Below are 21,619 nucleotides of genomic sequence, written 5' to 3'. Positions count from 1 at the left end.
CCAGGACGGGGAGCCAGTCCCTCTGGTGGTGGAAGCTGCAAGGAACCAATAAGGTAAACTGACTGAGACACAGCAGCCTGAGCGACCAAGCATATGGGTGCTCCTGGCCCCTTTGATGAAATGCCCCTTCTTTGTTGGTCACCATATGTTTGCCACCCTTAACTGTATTTGTTGTGTGTCTCATACTAGGGGAATGCCCAGAATATTTAAATCCACAGGCTAAATATGGCTAAAGTGCCTGAAGCATCAACTTCATGAAGTGGAAAATAATTTAAACCACTGCTTTCCTATCAACACACACATATGTTATGAAATAGAAAGCAAAATACATTTTTATGATAGAAAAATTTTATGTTTAAAGGGAGTCATAATGACTCTGTCTCAAATTTTCCAGTATGGGTTCTCTTTGCCTTGCTCTAAGGAGAACTTAAAAGTAAAAAAAAAAACCCTGAGAGAAGGTAAAAAACATTGATTTACTGTAATTGCAATATAGAATTCTGGAAAACATTTCCCTGAGAAACATGAAGAAATCTTTAACTCAGTCAGGGAAGGTGATCTTTTACTTTATAATTAGAACTTGCCTATCTCCCTTGCCATGTAAATGAACTGAGAACCTTGTGCTCCCAGAGGAAACAGGAACTCTATCTGTCCTAATGAGAGAACAGGCTTTGAAACTGCTAGAGACCAAGACTTGTTAGGATGCAGAGGAGACCAAAGCAAAGAGAAGGATCAAAGAGACTGGCTTTCTTGAGAGCTATGATACCAGCCAGCTGTTCTTGTGGCTGGAACTTTTGGCTAAATTTGGATCAGACAACTATCCCTTTTATTTCTCATCCTTATGGTTGCCAAACTCTGTACCAATGTGCCCCAGGGTGCCAAAGGGAACTCGCCAGGACACTGTGGAATACAACTTTCAAGGGGAAACACAGTGACACTGCAAACTTCTATTTTGAGGTAGTTCACTTTTTACTATATTTCTTTTGATCACATTATATCTTTGCAAAGCTGGGCATTCTGCTGTTTTTGTGGTAAAAAGCAGGTATCATGCAAAATCAAAGTGAACAGGAGTGAGGGTAGCAGTGGCCATCTGATTTCAAGGCTTGAGGAGCTGTGAAGTGCCCACTATAATAGTGGTTATTTAAGAACATAATATATATATATATTATTTTAATTTATGTGCATTATATTTACGAACGGTTCCTAAGTTGTTCACATAAATATGTATCAAGTTGTTTGGACTCAATTACTTAATAAATGAAGCTGTTAGGTATTTCATTTGGCCTAGGAGTGCCAGGAATCAAGATAGCTTGGAATCTTTGTGTTTTGCTCTTTTCAAAATTGAAACAGCTTAATTTTTTTCAAGTTATTAAAGTTATATGTGTTCATTATAAGACAATTAGACAATAAAAACTTTGAAGAAAAAAATTCTCTAATCTCATCACTCACAGATAATTCATATTAAAATATTTATGGATAGTTGTCACCTATATGTTATCATAAATCATCTATGTCAATGTTCTAATGCTTTTTCTTTTTTGTTGGTGTATCTGTAAAAGTTCCCCTTGACAAATTCTAATATTCTTTTGGCAGAACTGAGAGAAAAAAAGGTCTAATTCCCTGTTCCTCCCCTGTCCACTTCTAAATCCCTCACAGAAATAGCTGAAAGTTGACTTACCGCAAAGAACTCTAAAGGAATGGGTGCCGGCAATTTCTCTTTAAATCTCTCATTAAACTCCTTGCCACCCAACAGCAAACCAAAAACCATCAGCCCAACGCCTAGGGAACACACGTTGAGGTTTTTAACATTCTGCAACACAGCAACTGTACTCTGTAACACAGTGAATACTGGGTGTTTACATCAAGCAATAGCCCCCGAAGAGAGACATTCTAGTGCACGAATTCACACTAGCCATCCCATTACTGGACATTTCTAGTTAGAAGTTCTCAGACTGAAACCTCTCTCTTTGTAGGTTCCACCAGTAAGAGGCATTTTTACCTGCTCATACAACTTGAAAGTTGGAATTCTTACCCAACAATCTTATTGTGTTCTTTGATATGCTAATGTGTCAATGTAGTATTATAAAATTCAGAAAAGTAATCCTTATACTGAGTCCTGAGCATCGGGAAAGGATTAAGAGTTGATGTCAGCAAAATAATTCAAAGATAAAGAGGGAGAAATCATTGTTGGTAGATGAAAGAGGAATTCGGCACGCTTTGAAGGCAGGAGAGTGCTGAAGTTTGGAAAGATATCCAGGAGAGTTAGAGAAGAGAGTTAGAGCCATTTAATCTGTGCTAGGGTTGCAGTCTCAGCTCCTAAATACAATCAGTACTCCTCCGGACCCTGGGAAAGTAGGTCACCACTGAGCCAGGCTACATACCTTTCCTAGCAATGCCTAGAGCGTACTCAGGGGTTTGTCTGCTCTATTTCTTCTGCGACATGGCATTTAGAGAAATCTCAGAGTAAGCAGCATGTTACCAGCTATTATGGGAAATGAAGAAATTGGTTATTTGGGAATGTTTTCTACCACTTGAGCCATTCTAATCCATCAAGGACACAATTTCAATGTCTCTTCCTAGACCCTTAATCTAAAGGTCTCCTTATTCAACTTTCATAAGCAGCCTGTGCCTTTTGTTTATATCACTGAACACAATTTGTAGTTTACTACGTATTTATGCAGTTAATGGTTTTCCATCTGTCTTCTCATTGGACTGTGCGCTCCAAAAGGGCAAGGGCCATGCTTGTTCACTGATGTGCCCAGCACAGTGTCTGGCACTTAAGTACCTACAATGGCTATAGGTCCTTCTGTGGAAGAGGAGCTTTAGCAGCATCTCAGAAGTTTTATTATGTAGCACTTTAACTGTCATTTGGTTCTAATTATTTCATAATTTCCTTTACCCATGGTTTATTTAGAAGTTGTTTCTTGGTTTCTAAATGTATGGGGGTTTTAAAGCTATATTTAGTTATTAAGTGCTAATTATAGTACGCTGTGTGAAAAATATAAAATTTTTAGAATTTGTGATCAGTTTAAGTTTCAACATAATTGATTATTACCATTATTCCCTGTGTGCTTACAAATAATTTATATTTTCTCTGATTTGGGTGCAAGGGTCTATACACATTTTAGTAAACTGGTTAACTGTGTTAGTTAAATATTTTATAGACTAACTTACTTTTGTGCCTGCTTGAGTAGGCAGTTTTTGAGAGATAGTTTCTCTGAATGCCTTTAAATTATTTGTTAGTTCCCAAAGAGAACATAATTTGGTCTTAAGGAAATGCCGTCTCTTCAGCTAATTAGAGTAAACATGTAGTCACTAAATATAGACCCAACAAAAAATTCCCTGTGAGGTAGGCAGCAGCACATACTAACAAAATGGGACTTTAAGGCTTAATTCCTTTTCTAAGTGGTCTTTGCAGAAGAACCTTAGAATAACTGAATCTCTTCCATTTGATTGAAATTCTTAGAAAAAAGAAAAGTGAGCCTTGAAGAGAAGGAGGAAAAATAAAAAAGGAAAAATAGTACCGGTGAGTTGCTTACTTACATACACCACTGAAAAGATCCCACTGTACCGCTTTGTTTTAACACCAAACAGGTATTTCAGCATGGAGGTGAAGACGTGCACAGCTGCCGCGGTGGTAAACCCACGCACCAGGGGCTCTGTGAGGTAGATGGCCACAAACCCAAACCTACAGACACCTAGGCAAAACTGTTTTTTTTTTTTTTAATGACAAAGAGACAAATAGATCAAATGATAGATCAAGAAGTTAAAACCAACAGAAAACACACCAAAGTTCTTTCCAGACCACTTTCTAACACTGCAAACTTGTACCTGAAGCAGTTAAGTAGCTGCAGGTTACACAGTCACTGGTTACACAGCAAACAATAGAAGGTTTGGAGTGGCTTGGGGTCCCAAAGAGCACTGGGCACACTCCCTGTCCCTTAGAACTGGGGACATGTTTAGTCAATGTCACTTCCTGTTCCTTCCAAGCAGTTAAGAGACACCCTCTTCCCATTACTAACCAATTCTTCAAGCTTTTCTTACTTTTTGGAATCTCCAAAACCAACTGAAGCTTGCTAGTTCCTAATAAGTATCAATTTAAGTAAGCTTTGCATTAGAAATGGTATTGCTGAGAACTATAAACCTTGAGCACTGGATTTTTGCAGGCTGACACTGCCCACCATGTAGACCAGCCAAGAGTGCTTGATAGGTATTTATGAAATGAACAAATGAGAGCCCATTTCCCTATCTGTGGGTCTTACCTGAATGATTCCTGAAAGTAAGGTCACAGACATGGCAACTTTCACTCTCAAGGCATCTCTAGCTTCTGTACCGTTGGTTGCGTTTACTCCTCCTGGAATGACTATATCATCTGGGACTAATCGAACAGCCACACCACCAATCATCAGGCTAATAACAGCAAACGGACCTGAAATAACGAAGAAAATCATTTTCAGTGTATCCGATGTGATTTTGCCAGTAGCTAGGAGACACAGGTGAGGTCAATAAATCACTGTTGAAAAAAATGGTACTGGTCTCCTTCATCAGTAAACCACTGCTCCTCTGTGTGTGCAGAAGGTATTCTCCAAATATGACCATGATGATATCTTCCATCCCACATATCGTTTTAGAACCTCGGCATTTCCTCATTAGAAGGTCATCTAATTCCTCTCTTCTTGAATCTGGGTAGACTTGTAACATTTTAGTAACCAAAATAATGCAGAAACAACTTCTGAGGCTAGGTAACAAAAGGTGACTAGCTTCCACCTGAGAGCTGTAGAACTTGCTTGTGCTGGAGCCCAGAGTGTAGAAAGCTGCAATTGGGATCACATGGAGAGAAGGAAGAGGGGAGAGAGGAGAAGGGAGGACGGAGGAGGGAGGGGGAAGAAAAAGGAGACAGAGAGTGGAGAAGAGGGTGAGAAGGAATAAGAGAGACAGAGAAGCAGAGAGGCAGAAAGGCAGAGAGACAGAGACAGACAGAGACAGAGAGCTTCAGGCTTCCTGCAGCTGCTCTAGCTCCAGTCTCCGTCTGACTCTCAACTACATAAGAGATCCTGAACCAGAACTGCCCAGATAAGCATTTCCCAAATCCTGCCCCACAGGAACTGTGAGAGATAATGAAATGATTGCTATTGCTGTTTTAAACTGCTAAATTGCGGGGTGAGGGGTGGTATATGTTACCTAGCAATGGACACCTGAAACACTGTGCGTGAGTTTGCTGATGGCAGCCTCATGAACCACCAACACTATTATGAAACCCATGTAAACTTTATCCTAAATACCGTTAAACTATGTACAATTGAGAGCCCAAAATCAGATGAAAATGCAATACATGCATAATAAGTAGAAACTTGCACTACCACTAATAAAATAAACAGGAAAACCAGATGTAAGCAAATTATATTATGAACTGAAGCACTTATTTCAACAATTGCTCTTTTTAGACCAGAAGACTGTCTTTTTTTCATTATGCCAAGATTATAAGAAAGCTGTTAGTTCTAGAAATCTTAGGGGGAGTGTATTTTTTTAAAAGCAGTATGCAGTAACAAGTTATTAAGCAGATGTTCTAGTAACAAACATGTTATTTCTTTGGTACATTGCAAAGCTTAGGCATCCAGAAGAAAAGGTACTACATTACCAAGTGTAAGCTTTTACCTATAGATATGTGTCTGGAGGTTCCGAAAAAACAATACATGATAACAGGGTAAAACGAAGAGTACAGGCCAAACACCGGAGGCACAGCTGCCAACATTGCAAAGGCTAAACCTGTAGGATTAAAACCAAACAGAAATAGGGGGATCATTAGAAAACAAAGGATATCTTGCTAAGGATATTATAGTGCAAAGATTTTTTATCATGCTCTCTCCATTGTTTATGTTCCCAATGAGTTCCTTCTTCCTATTTGGATTGTTTTCTATCCTTCTTGAAGCTTCATATGTATTGACCTACTTTGTTTACTGGTGAGCCTTGCTGTAGGGCAATTGGGTGACCAGCCAGCATCTTCACTGGGGAATCCCCAGTTTCTTGAGGGGCAATTCACTGTCTGCCTTAGACTATAAGTTCTTGCAGGCTCTTTGGAACTGAAGAGGCCAGAAAGAGCCTTTGTTAGTTCACAGTTCGATGTGTAGACTTTTACTTAGTTCTGACATCTTTCAATATATTCATCCTACCATCCACTGCATGGGGGTAGATGTGGGGACCTGAGTGTCTATGTGCTACTTATTACATAGACTTTCAACCAATTCCCTTGCTTCTAGCTCTCACCTTGACTCTCACGGTTGACAATGATCGGAGCCTCCAATTTCCCAATGTTCTACAGGGCAGGCACCTAAATATTAACTTCCTCCTCTCTGATCAGTTGTCACTTGTCCATTGGTTGCCATCATTTTTCCCCCTGCTCCATGATGTTTCCTCTCTTTTTCTTCGTTCTTGCTAGTTTCCCATTTCCATTTCTTTACCATGATTTTAGAGGGATTTTCAGTGAATTAGGGATAGAAGCATGTATTTGATCTGCCATGCTTAGCAAAGATTCTTTACTAATTTAAATAATCAACCACAAGAAATTAACTTACCATTGCTTAAATCTGTATCTTTGCTATATTTTGTTTTTCATATTTACCTATCTTTATCGACTAGTGATAGGCAGAAAAATACCTTTTCCATACAAATTTGATTGTGGGATGACTGACACCTCTCAGCAATGCTCAACCTACTGGATTATTCCCTGTTTTGAAATAATTTCCTCCTTTCTATAATACCATATGCTCCTGCTTCTCCTTCCCCCTTTCTAGATACTTCTTTTCAGTCTCTTTTGCTGGTTTCTCCTTCTCTCTTTGGCCTTTACTGTTGAACAAAGCTTGATCTTGGCTCCCTTCTCTTTTCACTCCACATTCTCTCCTTTGGTGGCCTTGTCTATTGCCATGGTTTAAGTGATACCTATATGTTAAAGATTCCCAAGTTGATATCTCTAGCCCATGTCTCTCTTTTGAGCCTATCCTTTTTTAAGTATAAACATGAAATGTCCTTTTGTCTACCTCACGAGCATCTCAAATTTAACATGTGCAAATTTACCTTTCAGTTCCATTCTTCCTAGTTTTTATTATGTCTGCAATTGACACCTCCATTGCTCAGGTGTTTGAAACAGAAATTTGAGAATCATTCTTGACTATCCCTCCTCTTTACTGTCCCCACATCCACCTCATTAGCCCAGAAATCTTAAAGTAACTCTTGACACATCCTGCTTTCTCATTCTCCCCCAAATAAATACAACAGCCAGTCTTGCTAATTTTAAAACATAGCAAGATATTTAAAATATACCATAAAATGTAGTATCATTCTAATTCTTTCCATTTTTATAGTCACCACCCTAGTTTAAGATGAAAGAAGGCTAACAGGTCAAAAATAAATTTGCGGAATGGCATTTTAGTGAAACCTCAAGTAGACAAAATCCCAATAATGTCTCTGAAGCCTCAGTTTGCACGGGTTCACTGCAGCCATCTCCTGTAGCTTTGTCAGTTCAGCTCAACTGAATGCTAGTTTAACTTCTGTTTCCCACATCAGATACTGAGCCTCTGTCTCGTCCTCTCCCTACACTCACCTCTGTCTTTGGGGTGTTAATGCCTAAATGGCTGTGGAAAATTGTCCTAAACCTGGTTTAAGGCTTTTGTTTAGTAGATTTAATAGACATGATAGATCAGCCACTTGGAAAATTTAAAACTCAGCTAACTGATCATTAGAGGAAGTGATTTTTTTGTTGACAAATTGATCATTTGGTAATTAATTTTTGGCAAATTAGAGAAGGGAATAGGGTTTTGGCCAGTTGACCTAGAGGCTGTTGGAGCCATTATCACCTTTGCCTATACTGAGTCATTGTCACCTCTAATTGTCTCCCTGCATTCACTCTGGTGCCCTTTCCATCAACCAAATCCATTCCCCACACAGCAGTCTCAGTGACCTTTTATAAAGATAACCCAAGTGAAAAGCACGCTGACAGTTTTCATGGCACTCAGAATGAATCCCGAAGTGGCTAACAAGGCTAGGCAGAATGGCCCTTGCCTGCCTCACCAGGGACTGGCCCCTTCTTACACTCCTAGCACACTGCCTTCATGTTAATTCTTCCGGCCAACTCTTTAAACACACAATTCTTTTCCTGCAAAGTGCCTTCACAGATGCAATCCCTTCTGCCTGAAATGCATTTCCTCATTCTTTACCTGCCTCCTACTCATCCTTCAGGCCTCAGCTCAAATCTCACTTTCTAAAAGACGTTTTTGTGACTTAACTACTTAAACTAAGTGTCCCTGTGATTACCTCAAAGTACCCTGTATTTCCCCCAACAGTATTTAAAATTATTTGTAATTAAAAATGTACATGTGTTTTTATTTGGTTCATGTCTCTCTCTCTGATTGGAGAGTTAGTTGGTTACATGAGTACAGGGAGGGCCAGGCAGATGCTTGACAAACAAGTGTAAACAGATGAAAAAATTAATAAAATTTTCTTCAGCTCTTATATCACATAAAAAATCATGCAGATGCAGAGGAATTCAAAGTATTTCAAAGTCCACTGTGATTAGAATATGAACTTTTAGCCAAGAACCTTAATGACAGTAATGCCGATGGCATGTTCATTGAGTGACTGACTAACCCAGCCAGTTCCTAACTGTACTGATCTGTGAAATAGTATCACTGCATTCCACTGATACTATCTCTGGGGCTTTTTAAGGGTTACATATTTCTGAAGAATTCCTTTAGACAGGCATGGGTTACTAGAATGATAGGATAAAAACTGTGAATTTGCAATAATGATGAAATTAAACAGAAAAAAAGTCAAGCAATTGTTTGAGAAGATGGTAGTAAGAGAAATAAAAAAGAAATAAATATATTATACTGACCTTGAGGAAGCTGAAGCACCCCTGTGCTTATGCCTGAGACCAAGTCACCCAGCACATACTCCTTGAATTTGTATGCTGGCAACCACTTAGTTATGGGTAAGAACATATAAATGATATTTCTTATTTTCTTAGGAGTACATCTGGGAAGACAAAGGATAGATTAAATGAGGAACATTTCTGTACAACTCGAACTAAGGCATTTTCCTTTCCTTATATCCTCAAGATAAAGGAAAATGCACCATTGGTGCAGATGATGACCTTTTCACTCTGCAGAGATCAGAGACAAGAAGAGCTGCTTCTTGCGTTTTTTTTTTTTTTTTTTTTTTTCGGGTGGGAACATCTGAATTGGCTCCATAATAATGCTCTACAACTGACCATGAAAAATAAGAAAAATTTATCTTCAAAATAATTGAGATAACACAGAAGCTATTATTTTAAAACCAAAATCCTTAATGTACTTCCTGTATTGGTACAAAAGCCAAGTAGGGGAATTAATTACTGATCAAGTTAATTTTTGAATGTGGAACCACTGACCAGCAGCTTCCCATTTAGTTTTCCCATCCTTATAAAATAAAGGAAGTTTAGACAGGTATTCTGAGCTTAATTAACATGTGTTTATTGCTTTGAGATCTTTGATTAGGTAAACTCAAAATATCATTTGTCACTGAAGTGTAGTAGTTGGGTCCATGTCTGGTTGTCCTGGTTAGGTGGAACACCATGCTGATAAAACCAAGGCCCTGAATTTAATCCCTATATAGTCCAATTAACTTTGATACATCGTCTATGTTCTGGGTCTTGGCCAGTCCCTTTGCCAGACTATACCAATAATCAAAGACATCATTGAGTTAGAGTATAGACAAATGAGTTCTATTTTCAATGACAGCTTAAGTCCTCCTGGTGACAAGAAAGTAATTTATTCCATTCAAAAGATAATACATTATTGCAGCATGCACAGTATTTTATATATTGTCTTTAGTGGTTAAGAGTATCTGGTAATTAGATGAAAGAAGATACTGGAAGCAAAATGTGGGGCAACTGTGTCAAAAGCAATAAATCTGAGTGAAATAAACTCAATTTGATACCTTGTTTAGAAAATTGAGGTATTAACAATAGCTACACTTATATAGTACTCACCATATGTCTAACCCCCAGTAACTCTATGATGTGAGTACTATTATTATACCCATTTTACAGAGCAGGAAACTCAAGTACACAGCTGGACTAGAATGAAAACTCAGACAGTCTGACTCTAGTATTTGTGTTTTTAACCTCTCCTGATGATCATACCTAGAGCACAGGGCCACTGTGAAGCTTAAATGGGCAGAATACAGAAGGTGTGGTCTCAGAGGTTCAGGAAGCAGTAATGAGATGGTTCAGTTTTGAAGTTTGGGGTCTCAATAGGCACACATGTCTGGTACATATGTATTAACATTTCCAGGCCTGCAACATGGCCGTGTATGTGTTTACAATATTAAAGAGTTATAGATACTTGAGAGCCTAGGTTGAGGACTTACATTTGGGGTGTTGCCAAATGGGCTAGAAGTCAATGGTAGAAAAAAAGACAGAGTGGTTAGCACATTCCTGAGAGACAAAGGGAAGAAGTGGATATTTTGAAGGTGGTGAAGAAATGGAAAGCGGGTTATTTATATAAACCTTTACACAGACATAAGGCAAGTAGGGATTTAATAAATATGGTGAAATGCATAATAAAGCTTGTGTTCAATCGAATACCTATCACTGACTGAACCTTGTGGAAGCTCTGCAAGTCACAAATGCTCACTATTAGTTTTATCTCCATTTCACAAGATTTTCCTTATATATTTGACCTTGCTTCTTTCATAATTGAATGACAGAATAAAAGAAATAAATAGGTGAAAACACAACATACGTGAATGCCTGTTTCAGCTTATCCCCAATGGAATCTGGGATCTTGTCTTTCTTGTGCAGTCTTTCCTGGAGGACCGGATGACTAAAGATAGGCCTTTCCACATAGTACCTCTGGGTTGCTGCAAGGATTTCATTTTCTTCAGCATGATCCATAGCACTCTGAAATTATTCACCAACAGCAGGAGATAAGCATTTCCTGAGGGTCACTAAGAGAAAAAATAAAAACTCTATTTCAGATGCCAAAATCCTACTGATGACTGTTCTCAAGTATCTCTTCCTATCTAAGTCCTTCTGAGGGCTTCTTCATCTTGGAGACCCCAGAGCACCTAACATAGTTATCTGTACATAGTAGGCACTGATAAATGAACTGGAATCAAAATCAGTAAAAATCAAATGTGACTTATTCCCTCCCAGGGCAATGAGTGGGTAACGTGTACACTTTTAACAAAAGTTTGTATTAAATTAAACGGCTGAATATTGCAGTTGACTCTAGGTCCATATTAGGAAACTTGTGAGTCAAGCCAACTCTGATCATTTATATATCCAAAAAAATAAAATAAAATAAAATAAAATAAATAAAATAAAATAAATAGGGGCAAAATCAGTTCCTAGGTTTTTTTGAAGGTATATTAGCCTCTTTTCCAATTCTGTATTTACATTTGATTACTCCTTAAATAGACGTATGGTTCAGAGCCAAGGCTTATATATCTCCATGAGGGAAGTCCCTGGTGACTTTTGTGAAAGGCTATAAGTTAAAAACATCAATGCAATATCATAATATTGACATGTATAAGAATATTAGGATGGCTGACTTTTTAAAAATATATTAATACTACTTATATGGGTAAAAGAAATGATTAGGAATAAAAACCCAGTGTTTACACACATGAAAGCATGTACAAGAATGTTTATTGCAGCTTTATAATAGTGAAAAGTAGGGGAAAATCCAAATGTCTACCTGTATGCAATAAAAACTAAAGTTTTGTATAGTCATAAATTTAATGCTATGTAGTAGTTAAAGCAAGTGAACTAATTCTATATATGTCGACATCAAAAAAATCTTAATTTTCAATAAAAATGCAAGGCACGGATGGGTGCTTCCAGAATTCAGTTTTTTAAACAAAGTTTAAAAACTTGTAAAGTAATAATCTTTGTTGTTTATAGACATATTTGTATGTAGTCAAGCATGCATGATAATGATAAACACTGAGATCAGGATGGTGTTACCTGGAGAGAAAGGGAATGAGATTCAGAAAAGATAGGAAGCTTCAACTAATTGCACCTGCAATGCTTTAGTTTGTAAAACATGAATTGGCACAAAGACAGCAAAATGTTAAGATTTGATTGAGCTCTGTGGTAAGTAAACTGGTGCTTGTTACGTGATTCTTTGTATTTCTTGGCATATTTGAACCACATACCTTATAAATCAAAATTAAGGGCAGAACAACAACAGCTAGAGCCAGTGTTCCCAAGTGAAGGAAGTTAACAGCAGAAGGAATGGGTTAGTGTGAGTTAATGGTTAACCGGGTTTTCTCTCTGGTGACTGCAGGAGTGTGGATGTTCACCAATGCTGGTCAATATAACTCCCTCATGGTAAGAAGTTAGTTTCTCGCCAAACTGAACTTACATGCACAATGAAATCAGGTTTGTGCGATCAACCACAGAATATCATGCAAAAATAAATGCCTATGTGCAAGGAGGTTAAAAATTCAAGAGTCTAGAATAAAAGAGAATTCTAGCAGCAAATGCAATGAAGTACCGATAAGGATGATATGAAAAGATTAGTTTGGAGAAAGATTTTTGCAGCAGAATCTGATAAATACTGTTATCTCTTTTGTTTTAGGCCAGCAGAGCTGGTTGGCCATCCCTCATCTAACTTTTTATGGCTACTCTAGGAACACTTCTTAATGACCAAGAATGTATGTATGTGAGCAGAGTTTGACACATAGGGACACTACCACTCTGCTTTCCATCTACCTCCAACTTCTCTGAAACATTACATGACAGCATTATAGAACTGTTTGTAATTCAGAAAATCTACCATGCTTCTTGAAGCTTTTGAGCCCATACACAAGAGTTCCACTGACTCTAAGAAATGCCATTTCTTTCCCCTCATTCTCTTTCCATTTCCTCCACACCCTTATCATAGTATCTTTCAAAAGCCTGGTTTTGTTCTCTGCTTCTCTGAAATCTCCCCTCATATATAATCCCCCATGGACTAGGTCAACATTCATTATGTATCATTTTCCATTTTTCTCCCACCGTATTATAATGATTGGTCTCCTCTGATTGGTCTTCTCTTCTAGATTATAAATTCCTCAAGGCAACACTATACCCTGAATTCCCAGGATCTAGCTCAGTCCTTGTCTCTTGGCAGGCACTCAGTAATTGATGAATGAATGAATTACATCTTTGGATTGGTGCCTCATGATTGCTAATAATGTATGCCAGTCTTCCTCTTTGTTATTTCGCAGTATAGAAGATTCAATCTGTTTTAAATATTTTTACTGCATTACTTTATTTTTTTTCCTGGATATTTCCTCCTTTGTCTTCTTCTGTCCTATTTCAGAGGTTATTTCTTCCTTTATTTAGCCATTTAGAAACAGACCAGGTAGAGTAGACTTTTTTCCCCTGTTGCAAAAATAGTTTTACCAATGATTTTACTGTTATCACACACGAATTCGCCCCATTGTCTACGAGATGAATTGTGATGATCATTGCCTAAGGATGTTGTATCATCTACAGTACAGTGCTGACCACACCTGACCACTCATCACAATGGTGTAGAGAAGGTTTTTTTTTTAAATATATAATTAACATTTTTTTCAATTACAATTGACATACAATATTATATTAGTTTCAGGTATACAACGTTTATATAACTTACAAAGTGATCACCCCAATAAATCTAGTATCCATCTGATACCATATATAGTTATTACAATATTATTAACTATATTCCCTATGCTGTACTTTATATTCCTGTGACTATTTTTATAACTGCTATAGGGAAGGTTTTAAAGCAGTGGTGTCAGGTCCTCATTCTGAACCTCCTGAATTAGAATTTCCATGACCGGGGGGGTAGGGCTGGGCAGTGGACGTTTACTCCATTTGGGTGTGGGCATGAGTCACTGTACCCATATGTGGTAGATTTCAGAGAAATGGAATAGGTTTACACTGAAGTGTAGCAGAGGAAATGAAATATTTCTAAAATATTAGACATTCTTATTCTTATTTTCCAAAATTCTTTGGCATTCCCAGCAGGAATTTCTCATTTATACCCATTACTCTGAAAGCCATTTGTCAATCCCTTATTGCTCCTCCACCTTGAACCTCTTAAAATTCTGTTAAGCAGGGCAATTAGATGTATGTTTTAAAAGCGCCCCAGGGAATTCAAATGCTCAGATAGGTAGGTATTTGACATATTTAAAAATACTGGCTTTTAAGTCTGCCTGAACCCAGTTAAAAAACAACAATGATTGGGCTATATACCTGACCAATTAGAGCAAAGCCTCTAGTGGGGGAGGAAGGGGCTCAGAAGTGTTTTTAAAAAGCACCTTAAGATGATTCTAATGAGTAGGGCTAAGAACCACTGGTTTATAACCTAAGAGAGACAGAGAAATAAATACAAAAAAGACACAAAATCAAAAAGAAACATTTGAAAACGAAAGTCAATAATACGCTTTTAGAATATTAATAATGAATCAGTGACATGATTAAAACCTTTTATATAACATTACCTTTTAAAAAGTAATCTTTATAATACCATATAACATGATAAAATATAGTATGACATAATATAACAGGCTTACTGAAAAAGTACATAAAATAAATTTTGAAGGGGAATTTGAAATATAAGGACACGATTAAGCAATAAAAATCCTCTGATTTCTAAATGTCACTGCAAAATATCATTTTCCTTATTGTTATTATGTTTCTATGTCGTTAAATATTTTTCAAAATATGAAAAAAATAATCCTTCAAATTTGCCATTCTTTAGGGAATTGGTTCTTAGACCTGGCTGTACACTCGAATCACCTGGGCAGTTTTAACTAGTGCTAACACCTGACTCCACTGCCAGGGATTCTGATTTAATTGGCCTGGGAGGCAGGCAGGGATTGAGAGCATAAAAGCTTTCCAGGTGATTCTAATGCTCAGCCAAGGTTCAAAACTACTAAGGGATGGCAGGATAAACATCCACACCCATCCACTCACCTTTCCCATGAAACAAAATGAAAAAAACTGACCAAGGTGTAAATAAATTGTGTGCAATGCATTATATTACTGTCTTTGCTTATTTGTATCTCTGAAATATTTAATAAAAAATTGCAAAATAGAAAAATATCTAGCTTAGGTTTTCAGTCTTGTTTCTGTTCTTATGTTCTCACAACAAAAGGGAGTTGTGTGTCGGTAGGCAGGACCAACATCTGCCACACTTCATACAACTGCAGTCTTAGTTGTTACAAACATATCATTCAGGGTTTAAATTGGGAGTAAATCTCAAAGAAATTTAGATCTCAAAACATTAGACGGGTTTAGGAAAGCATTAGGGAATGTACTGTATATAGGATTGTCAAGTAAAATATTGGATATCCAGTTAAATTTGAATGTCAGATAAGCAATTTTAACTGTGTATCTTATATTTTTCTTTGCTAAATCAGGCAACCAGAAATCTCCGTGTGTTAGGAAGAGGCAGAGTAAAGAGGTGATTCTCAAATATTTTTGAGGTGTTAGGACCCTGGCTCTAGTCTATGTCCTTGAGATAACTGGTAGTTTAGAGATGTCTTAAGTGGGAAAGGAAAGGACTGCTGGGAAGAGTAAGGTCTTGAAAGGAGAAGAGGATATTATAATGAAAAGCTGTCCTTTGGGAGAACTTTTAATGCTCATCAACAATGATTGAATAATTAAAGCCCTGAAGGCTATCAATAACCATCTTATCAGAAGAACAGAGGCAAAGTAACCAAGGGACCAATACAAGGAGATCAAATGACCAGACTCTTATCTGACAGATAATGAGTTTTCAGCATGCTAATTGAAATTATAAATTACCAAGTTGTAAAACAAACTCTCACATGAGAAAAGTCACTTCTGATAGCCTAAAGGGACAAATCTTCTGGTAAGCCCTCTAACAAAAATTCTAATGACAGAAAAATCCAATTGACATAGAGGTTCAGGTCCTGTTTTCCATAGCTATAAAAAGAGATTTAAAAATAGTTTAGAACATCTTTCATTATAGATTTCTAGATCCGAAAGTAATCTTAGAGATCATCCAATTTAATCCCTCATTTTGTAGGTGAGAAAATGAACTCAACTACACTCACTTGGGGGTAAGTGACTTATCCAAAAATATTCTCAAAATGCAAAACTTATTTCCTATTCAAAATAATCATTAAATTTAAAAGGCACAGATATTTATAAATAAAAATTATCACAAAACAACATTTTAAACTTCAAACTAAAAGCAAGAAGTAGTTGCTTGCCAATAATGGAGATTCACCATGGTTTTGAGGAAGATGCTCCACATTGGAGGAAAGGGTCAGAGTCTAGCCCTAGTTCTATACCTCAAGCACCTGAGCGGCTATACACTGTGATAACAGGGTCAACTCAATCAGAAGTTTCCATACTTGGAAGCACATCAGAATCATCTGGCAAGCTTGAAACTACAGCTTTCCCTGCCTTTTCAGGATTCTAACTTAGTAATTCTGGAACCTGTATTTTTTATTGGAGTGAGATTGATAGACAACCTATTTGGAAACTGGACTGTAAGCTTCATGAGAGCAGAAACCCAATACAGTTGATTTCTGTAAAGTGACTGTTACACAGGCTTCAAAAATGCTTATTGAATAAATATGGAAAAATAACTTGCCTCTCTGGGTCTAAGTTTCCTTATCTTTAAATAACATTTCCAGTGACATCTTGAGATTAGTATTAAGCAAGTTTGTTCAAAACGGCAATTACATCTTTGTGCTTAAACTAACTAGGATGAATTCAGTTGTTGAGAACAAAGCACACACATCAGTTCAATAACGTTTTTCTTTAAGTTTGACAGTGAGTGATTATTCTTCACTGCGCACTGGAGGTATCAGAAAAGAGGGCCTCAGGGTATCCATTCGCCTATTCGAAGTAATTAACTTACATCTTTACAACTCTAAAAAATGCAGGTTAGTTACCCTTTTAATTCCCACTATCTGATTCCTAAATTTAACTCTATCTTTCACATAATTTCTCTATGGGCATCAGCATGAACAACTAACAAAAGTAAATGTTATTTATTATGAAAGGTTTCTACACTTTCCAGGGCAACAGGACATAAACTTTTCTATAATGTACACAGCATATAGAAAAGTCTTCATGAATGATAGTCCAGAGAAGTATTTTTTTCTAAACTCTTGAATTTTCAACCTCCTTGGACATCGTCATTTTCCACCTATGACTTTATTAGCCTTTTTCCTGAAAGCAATTTGAAAAAGCTGCTTCCTCTTCTCTATACTTCTGGGACTCTTAACACAACCAGGAAGGATATATTATCTTCTTTCCCTTATTGATAATCATTGACTAATTGCAGTGGCTGAGCATGTTGGATGAGCAAAGGCCCTAAAATCTATGCAAGCTGATCCTGAATGTCAATTGTAAGCTCTGTGAGGGCAGGACCATAGTCTCTGAATACCCAGCACACAGCCTGGTATGCCTCAGGCTCCCAGACATTTGTTGACTAAATGCTCTCTTGAGTGTATCTGAGAGGTGAGGGACAAGTTGCCTGAGAATTTAGCCTGAAGCTAAATATTGGCACCCATCCTTTCCCTCTTCTTTTATGTTTATCTTCCTCTGGCAAAAGATCCTTAGATTAGTATTCAGATAGGCAACACCCTAAGGTAGGCTTTGGGTTCAGAAGGACTGTATTTGGAGGGTGGAACTGGCACTTCACCATCATGTGTTTTTAGCTAAAAGCTTTCTGTCATTTGCTTATCCGTGAATGGCAGTTACAAGTATAGGCTGTGGAATCACACAGACCTCAGTTACACCTGGTTTCTGCCATTATGACAGGACATCCAGCAAATTATTTGATCAAATTATAAGTAGGATGACTGTAAGTCCTGCCTGATGCTTGCTGTCCCAGAGTAATTATTGCTTACAAGTACCCTGGACTGGAAAATTATGTTTCCTTCAGATCTGTCAGCTATAACGCTAAGATAAAAATAAAACCTCATTAAAGATCTGTGAGGAACAAATTAGAAACTGTTTCTAAAGTATTATCGTGGGGGCCTGGCACACAGTAAGTGCTCAATAGTTGTGACTGATTATTATTATTACTGTGCACAGGGTACCTAATTTTCCTCAACCCCAGATTGCTCATTTCTAAATGGGGATAATTATTTTCCTTTATTCTTATTTGTCTTTTTGAATCACTATTATATTCACATGGCTCAAAAATTTATGTGTAAAAAGAAAGTGAAGTCTCACTTTCATTCCATGGCTGGGAGCTAACCAGGGTGTCCGTTTTCTGTGTGTCTTTCCAGAGAGATTTTAAACACAAGCAGGTATGAATATACAGTCGTCTTCCCATGAATGGTAGTGTAACTTAACACCATCCGCACCTTGCTTTTTTTTCGCTTAATAAAATAGTTTGGTGATCTTTCCCTATAGGTATTAAAGAGCTTCTTCCTTTATTTGTTTTTTAAACAGCTGCATGGTACGCCATTGTATGGATATTTTATAATTTGTCTTAGCCAATCCTCACAGTGCTGTACAGAGGGCTGATCTCAGAAATATAAAGCACTTAGAATAAGATACCCGATCGATATTTATTATTACCTTTTTAATCATCTTATGCTTATTTCCTTTTACCTGCTCCATTTCTGGAGCCTTGGATCTCCATTTATTCATTCATTCAATACAAATTGCATTCTACTGATCCTCTACTTCTGTGTTTGGCTATAATATGCAAGGTGACTACTTAGAGATAAATAAGCTGTGGTACGCGCCCTTGGAAAACTTGTCATCGAATGTCTTTGCAGCAATCTACATCCTTTTAAGGATTTCTTATAGGTGTGTAGAGGCATATGACATAATAGAGCATGCAAGGGAACATAGAAAGTTTGGGAGATGGCAGAAAGATTGGCGGAAAGGAAATACTGACATTAGGAAATGAGACCAATGGCCTTTGATATACAAATCATGTTACATGTTACTTTTTCCCTTCTTATTATAAAAGTAACATATGAGCACTGTGAAAATTTGGAAACTTTTCTTTTTTCTCAGGCATAAATGATACATACTAAATGTATATTATAAATGCATAAATTTGAACATATATAATGTATATTTACATGGCCAATATACTATCTTAATAGTTTTGTAATAACTTTTTTTACTTAATATTATATCATAAACTTTTTGCCATGTTAGTAAACAACTTCAGAAGCATAATTTTTAGTGGTTATATGTTTTCTAAATATATAGGTATCATGATTTAGTTAACCATCTTCCTTAGTATTAGATACTTAGGCTACTTTCAAATTTTTGCTATTATAAGTGGGATTTTATTTTTATCTGTGTGAGTTTATGTGTGTGATGATAAAAAATAGTTCATATTCAAACAATGTTAATGCTCATTTTAAGTATTGGGTAATTTACAAAGTAAGCACATAAAAACTACAAATTGACTTAAAATAAGATGAATAATAGACATTTCTGTGAGCTTCTTATTTATATACAGTAATAGTTAAACATAATTATAGTAGTTAACATTTATTGAGACTGCAAGTAAACAATCACAGCATTCATGGAAAGTAAGAATTATCCACATTTTTTCAGATGAAGAATTTGTGGCTCCCGTGGAGTAATAAAAGCTGGGATTGGAATTTAGGTCTGCTCATGTCAGAAACTGTCCTTTTATGCTATACTGCCTCATTAACTTGTATTAGATTAATTATGTCAAAATGATTACCTAATTACCTAACTAAATTACATTAATTATAGGCACGTGTTCCCACTTGTGATATTGTTTATGAAACAGTGATCTTAACAAAATTAAAAGCAAGATAAGAAGTCAAGGAAGGCTTTGGAGAGGATACTGGGTTTGAAGTACTTGTTTAATAATGGGTAGAAGGCAAAAGTGAGGGCTTGCGATTTGGCAGAGAAGTGAAGGTGAAAATCGATAGGAAATGTTCATAGAATACCAAAAGCACCCCAAAGCATTGTGTTCTGGGTGGTTACAAGAAGTGAAACTGGAGAGGCTGAATAAGACCAGGTCTTCTAGGACCATAAATGGCAGGCTATATGTTCCAATTTGAAGCCACATGCTCTAGTTATTTGACTATGCTCCCATCCTCCTTTGTCCTGTATGGAACTACTGGTCAAAGCCACCATGCCATGCACAAATGATTCAGTTCCATTAAAGAAATTGAATCCCTTCAGGGACTAATTTGTTGTAATGCAATAAGTTGATAAATTGCAAGATTTATTTTCCAACTAGGAACACCTGAAATATCATTAATACTCACAAGATAAGCCTCCAGAATCTTCTTTGTGGTAAAAAGTGCAGTAATTCAAATAGGTGCTTAAGTTTGAATGACAGATATTTTTAATAAGAAAAAGTTCTCTACTTAAATGAAGATGGAAGAAGAATCTACTGGTTTGCCAGTCATTTATTCTCCTAAAATAACTTTAGTCAAAAAATACAGGCATGATAAAATTGCAAGTATTATAGAAGGGCTAATCAGAAAAAGACAGTTACCCCCACCCCCGCTGCCTCTTCTACCCAATTCTGGCTCTATTCTCTGAAGCAACCATTTCTGAAAATTCATTTTATTTTTAGTTCTTTTGGTGGGTGTATTTTATTTTTATTTATTCATTAAAAATTTTTTAAATTAATTTTTTATGGTGACACTGGTTAATGAAATCCAATAAGTTTCAGCTGTACACTTTCACAGTAAGGCACATACACACACACACACACAAACACACACACACATTGTATTTTCACCTCTGATGATTAGATTTCTTTTTGTCACCACATATTTGACCCCCTTTACACCAGTTTCTTTAGCCAGCCATCTATTGTAGGTCACTTCAGTTGCTTCCATGTCCTGGCCATAATGAATAATGCTATGAACATCAGTGTGCAAATATCTTTTCAGATATGGGTTTTTAAGTCTTTGGGGTAAATACCCAATAGAAGGATTGCTGGATCATATGGTAGATCAATTCTTAACTTTTTGAGGAACCTCCATACTGTTTTCCATAGTGGCTGTATCAATTTGCAGTCTGGTGAGTTTATTTTAACTCTAAATCAGTTATTAGTATTTTGGGTGGGACTTGTGTGGATGTGTTCTGTGCATTTTGCATCTTTGTCTTTGACACTAACTACTAGTAGACCCTCCAGTTAAAACTCTTCTAGGATTGAGAACTACTGTTCTAAGTAATATAATTATACAGCTAATTTTTAATTTATCAAATTAAGATATTATCTATGAATGCTTACCATGAAAAATGAATATTTTAGTCTCCTTACTTCCTACTATTTTTGCCAGATTATATTACTATTTTAATTCATTTACTTATGTAACCAATATAGGCTAATTCATTCTCTTCATTCTCTCCTTCTGAAATTTCTATTAGACATTCATTAGAGTTTCCCATTCTGTCACTGTAACTTTTAATCTCTGACATTTTCCATCTTTCAATCTCAGTAGGTTGATTCCAGATAGTATTTTCAGATTTGGCCTCCAGTTTACTAATCTACTTTTGCCTCTAATATGTTGTTTAGCTAGTACATTAATTTTAAAATATTCAATGTTTATATTTTCATTTCTATATCTTCTTTTTGAAAAATACTGCTCTTTTTTA

At 36.6% G+C, this 21,619-nt stretch overlaps 1 protein-coding gene across 4 annotated transcripts in view; it reads right to left on the bottom strand.

The window, feature by feature from the left end:
• Positions 1-21,619, bottom strand: part of SLC26A5 (solute carrier family 26 member 5) — a 45,287-nt gene that overhangs the window by 14,398 nt on the left and 9,270 nt on the right. For 3 of the 4 annotated variants that reach the window (XM_016145916.2, XM_016145920.2, XM_016145918.2), the window contains exons 3-8: positions 10,773-10,977; positions 8,885-9,024; positions 5,653-5,763; positions 4,260-4,426; positions 3,541-3,705; positions 1,676-1,828 (exon numbers count right to left, since the gene is read on the bottom strand). In XM_016145916.2, the coding sequence (XP_016001402.2) occupies positions 1,676-1,828; positions 3,541-3,705; positions 4,260-4,426; positions 5,653-5,763; positions 8,885-9,024; positions 10,773-10,924 (888 nt within the window). In that variant the 5' untranslated portion in view covers positions 10,925-10,977. The remainder of the gene's footprint in view (positions 1-1,675; positions 1,829-3,540; positions 3,706-4,259; positions 4,427-5,652; positions 5,764-8,884; positions 9,025-10,772; positions 10,978-21,619) is intronic. The other variant, XM_016145919.2, reaches the window with a different exon arrangement.

This window comes from Rousettus aegyptiacus, unplaced genomic scaffold (genome assembly GCF_014176215.1).
Source record: "Rousettus aegyptiacus isolate mRouAeg1 unplaced genomic scaffold, mRouAeg1.p scaffold_m13_p_13, whole genome shotgun sequence".
Lineage (NCBI taxonomy): Eukaryota > Metazoa > Chordata > Mammalia > Chiroptera > Pteropodidae > Rousettus > Rousettus aegyptiacus.
Note: the sequence above shows the minus strand (reverse complement) of the source record. Positions and strands in the feature narration are given on the sequence as shown.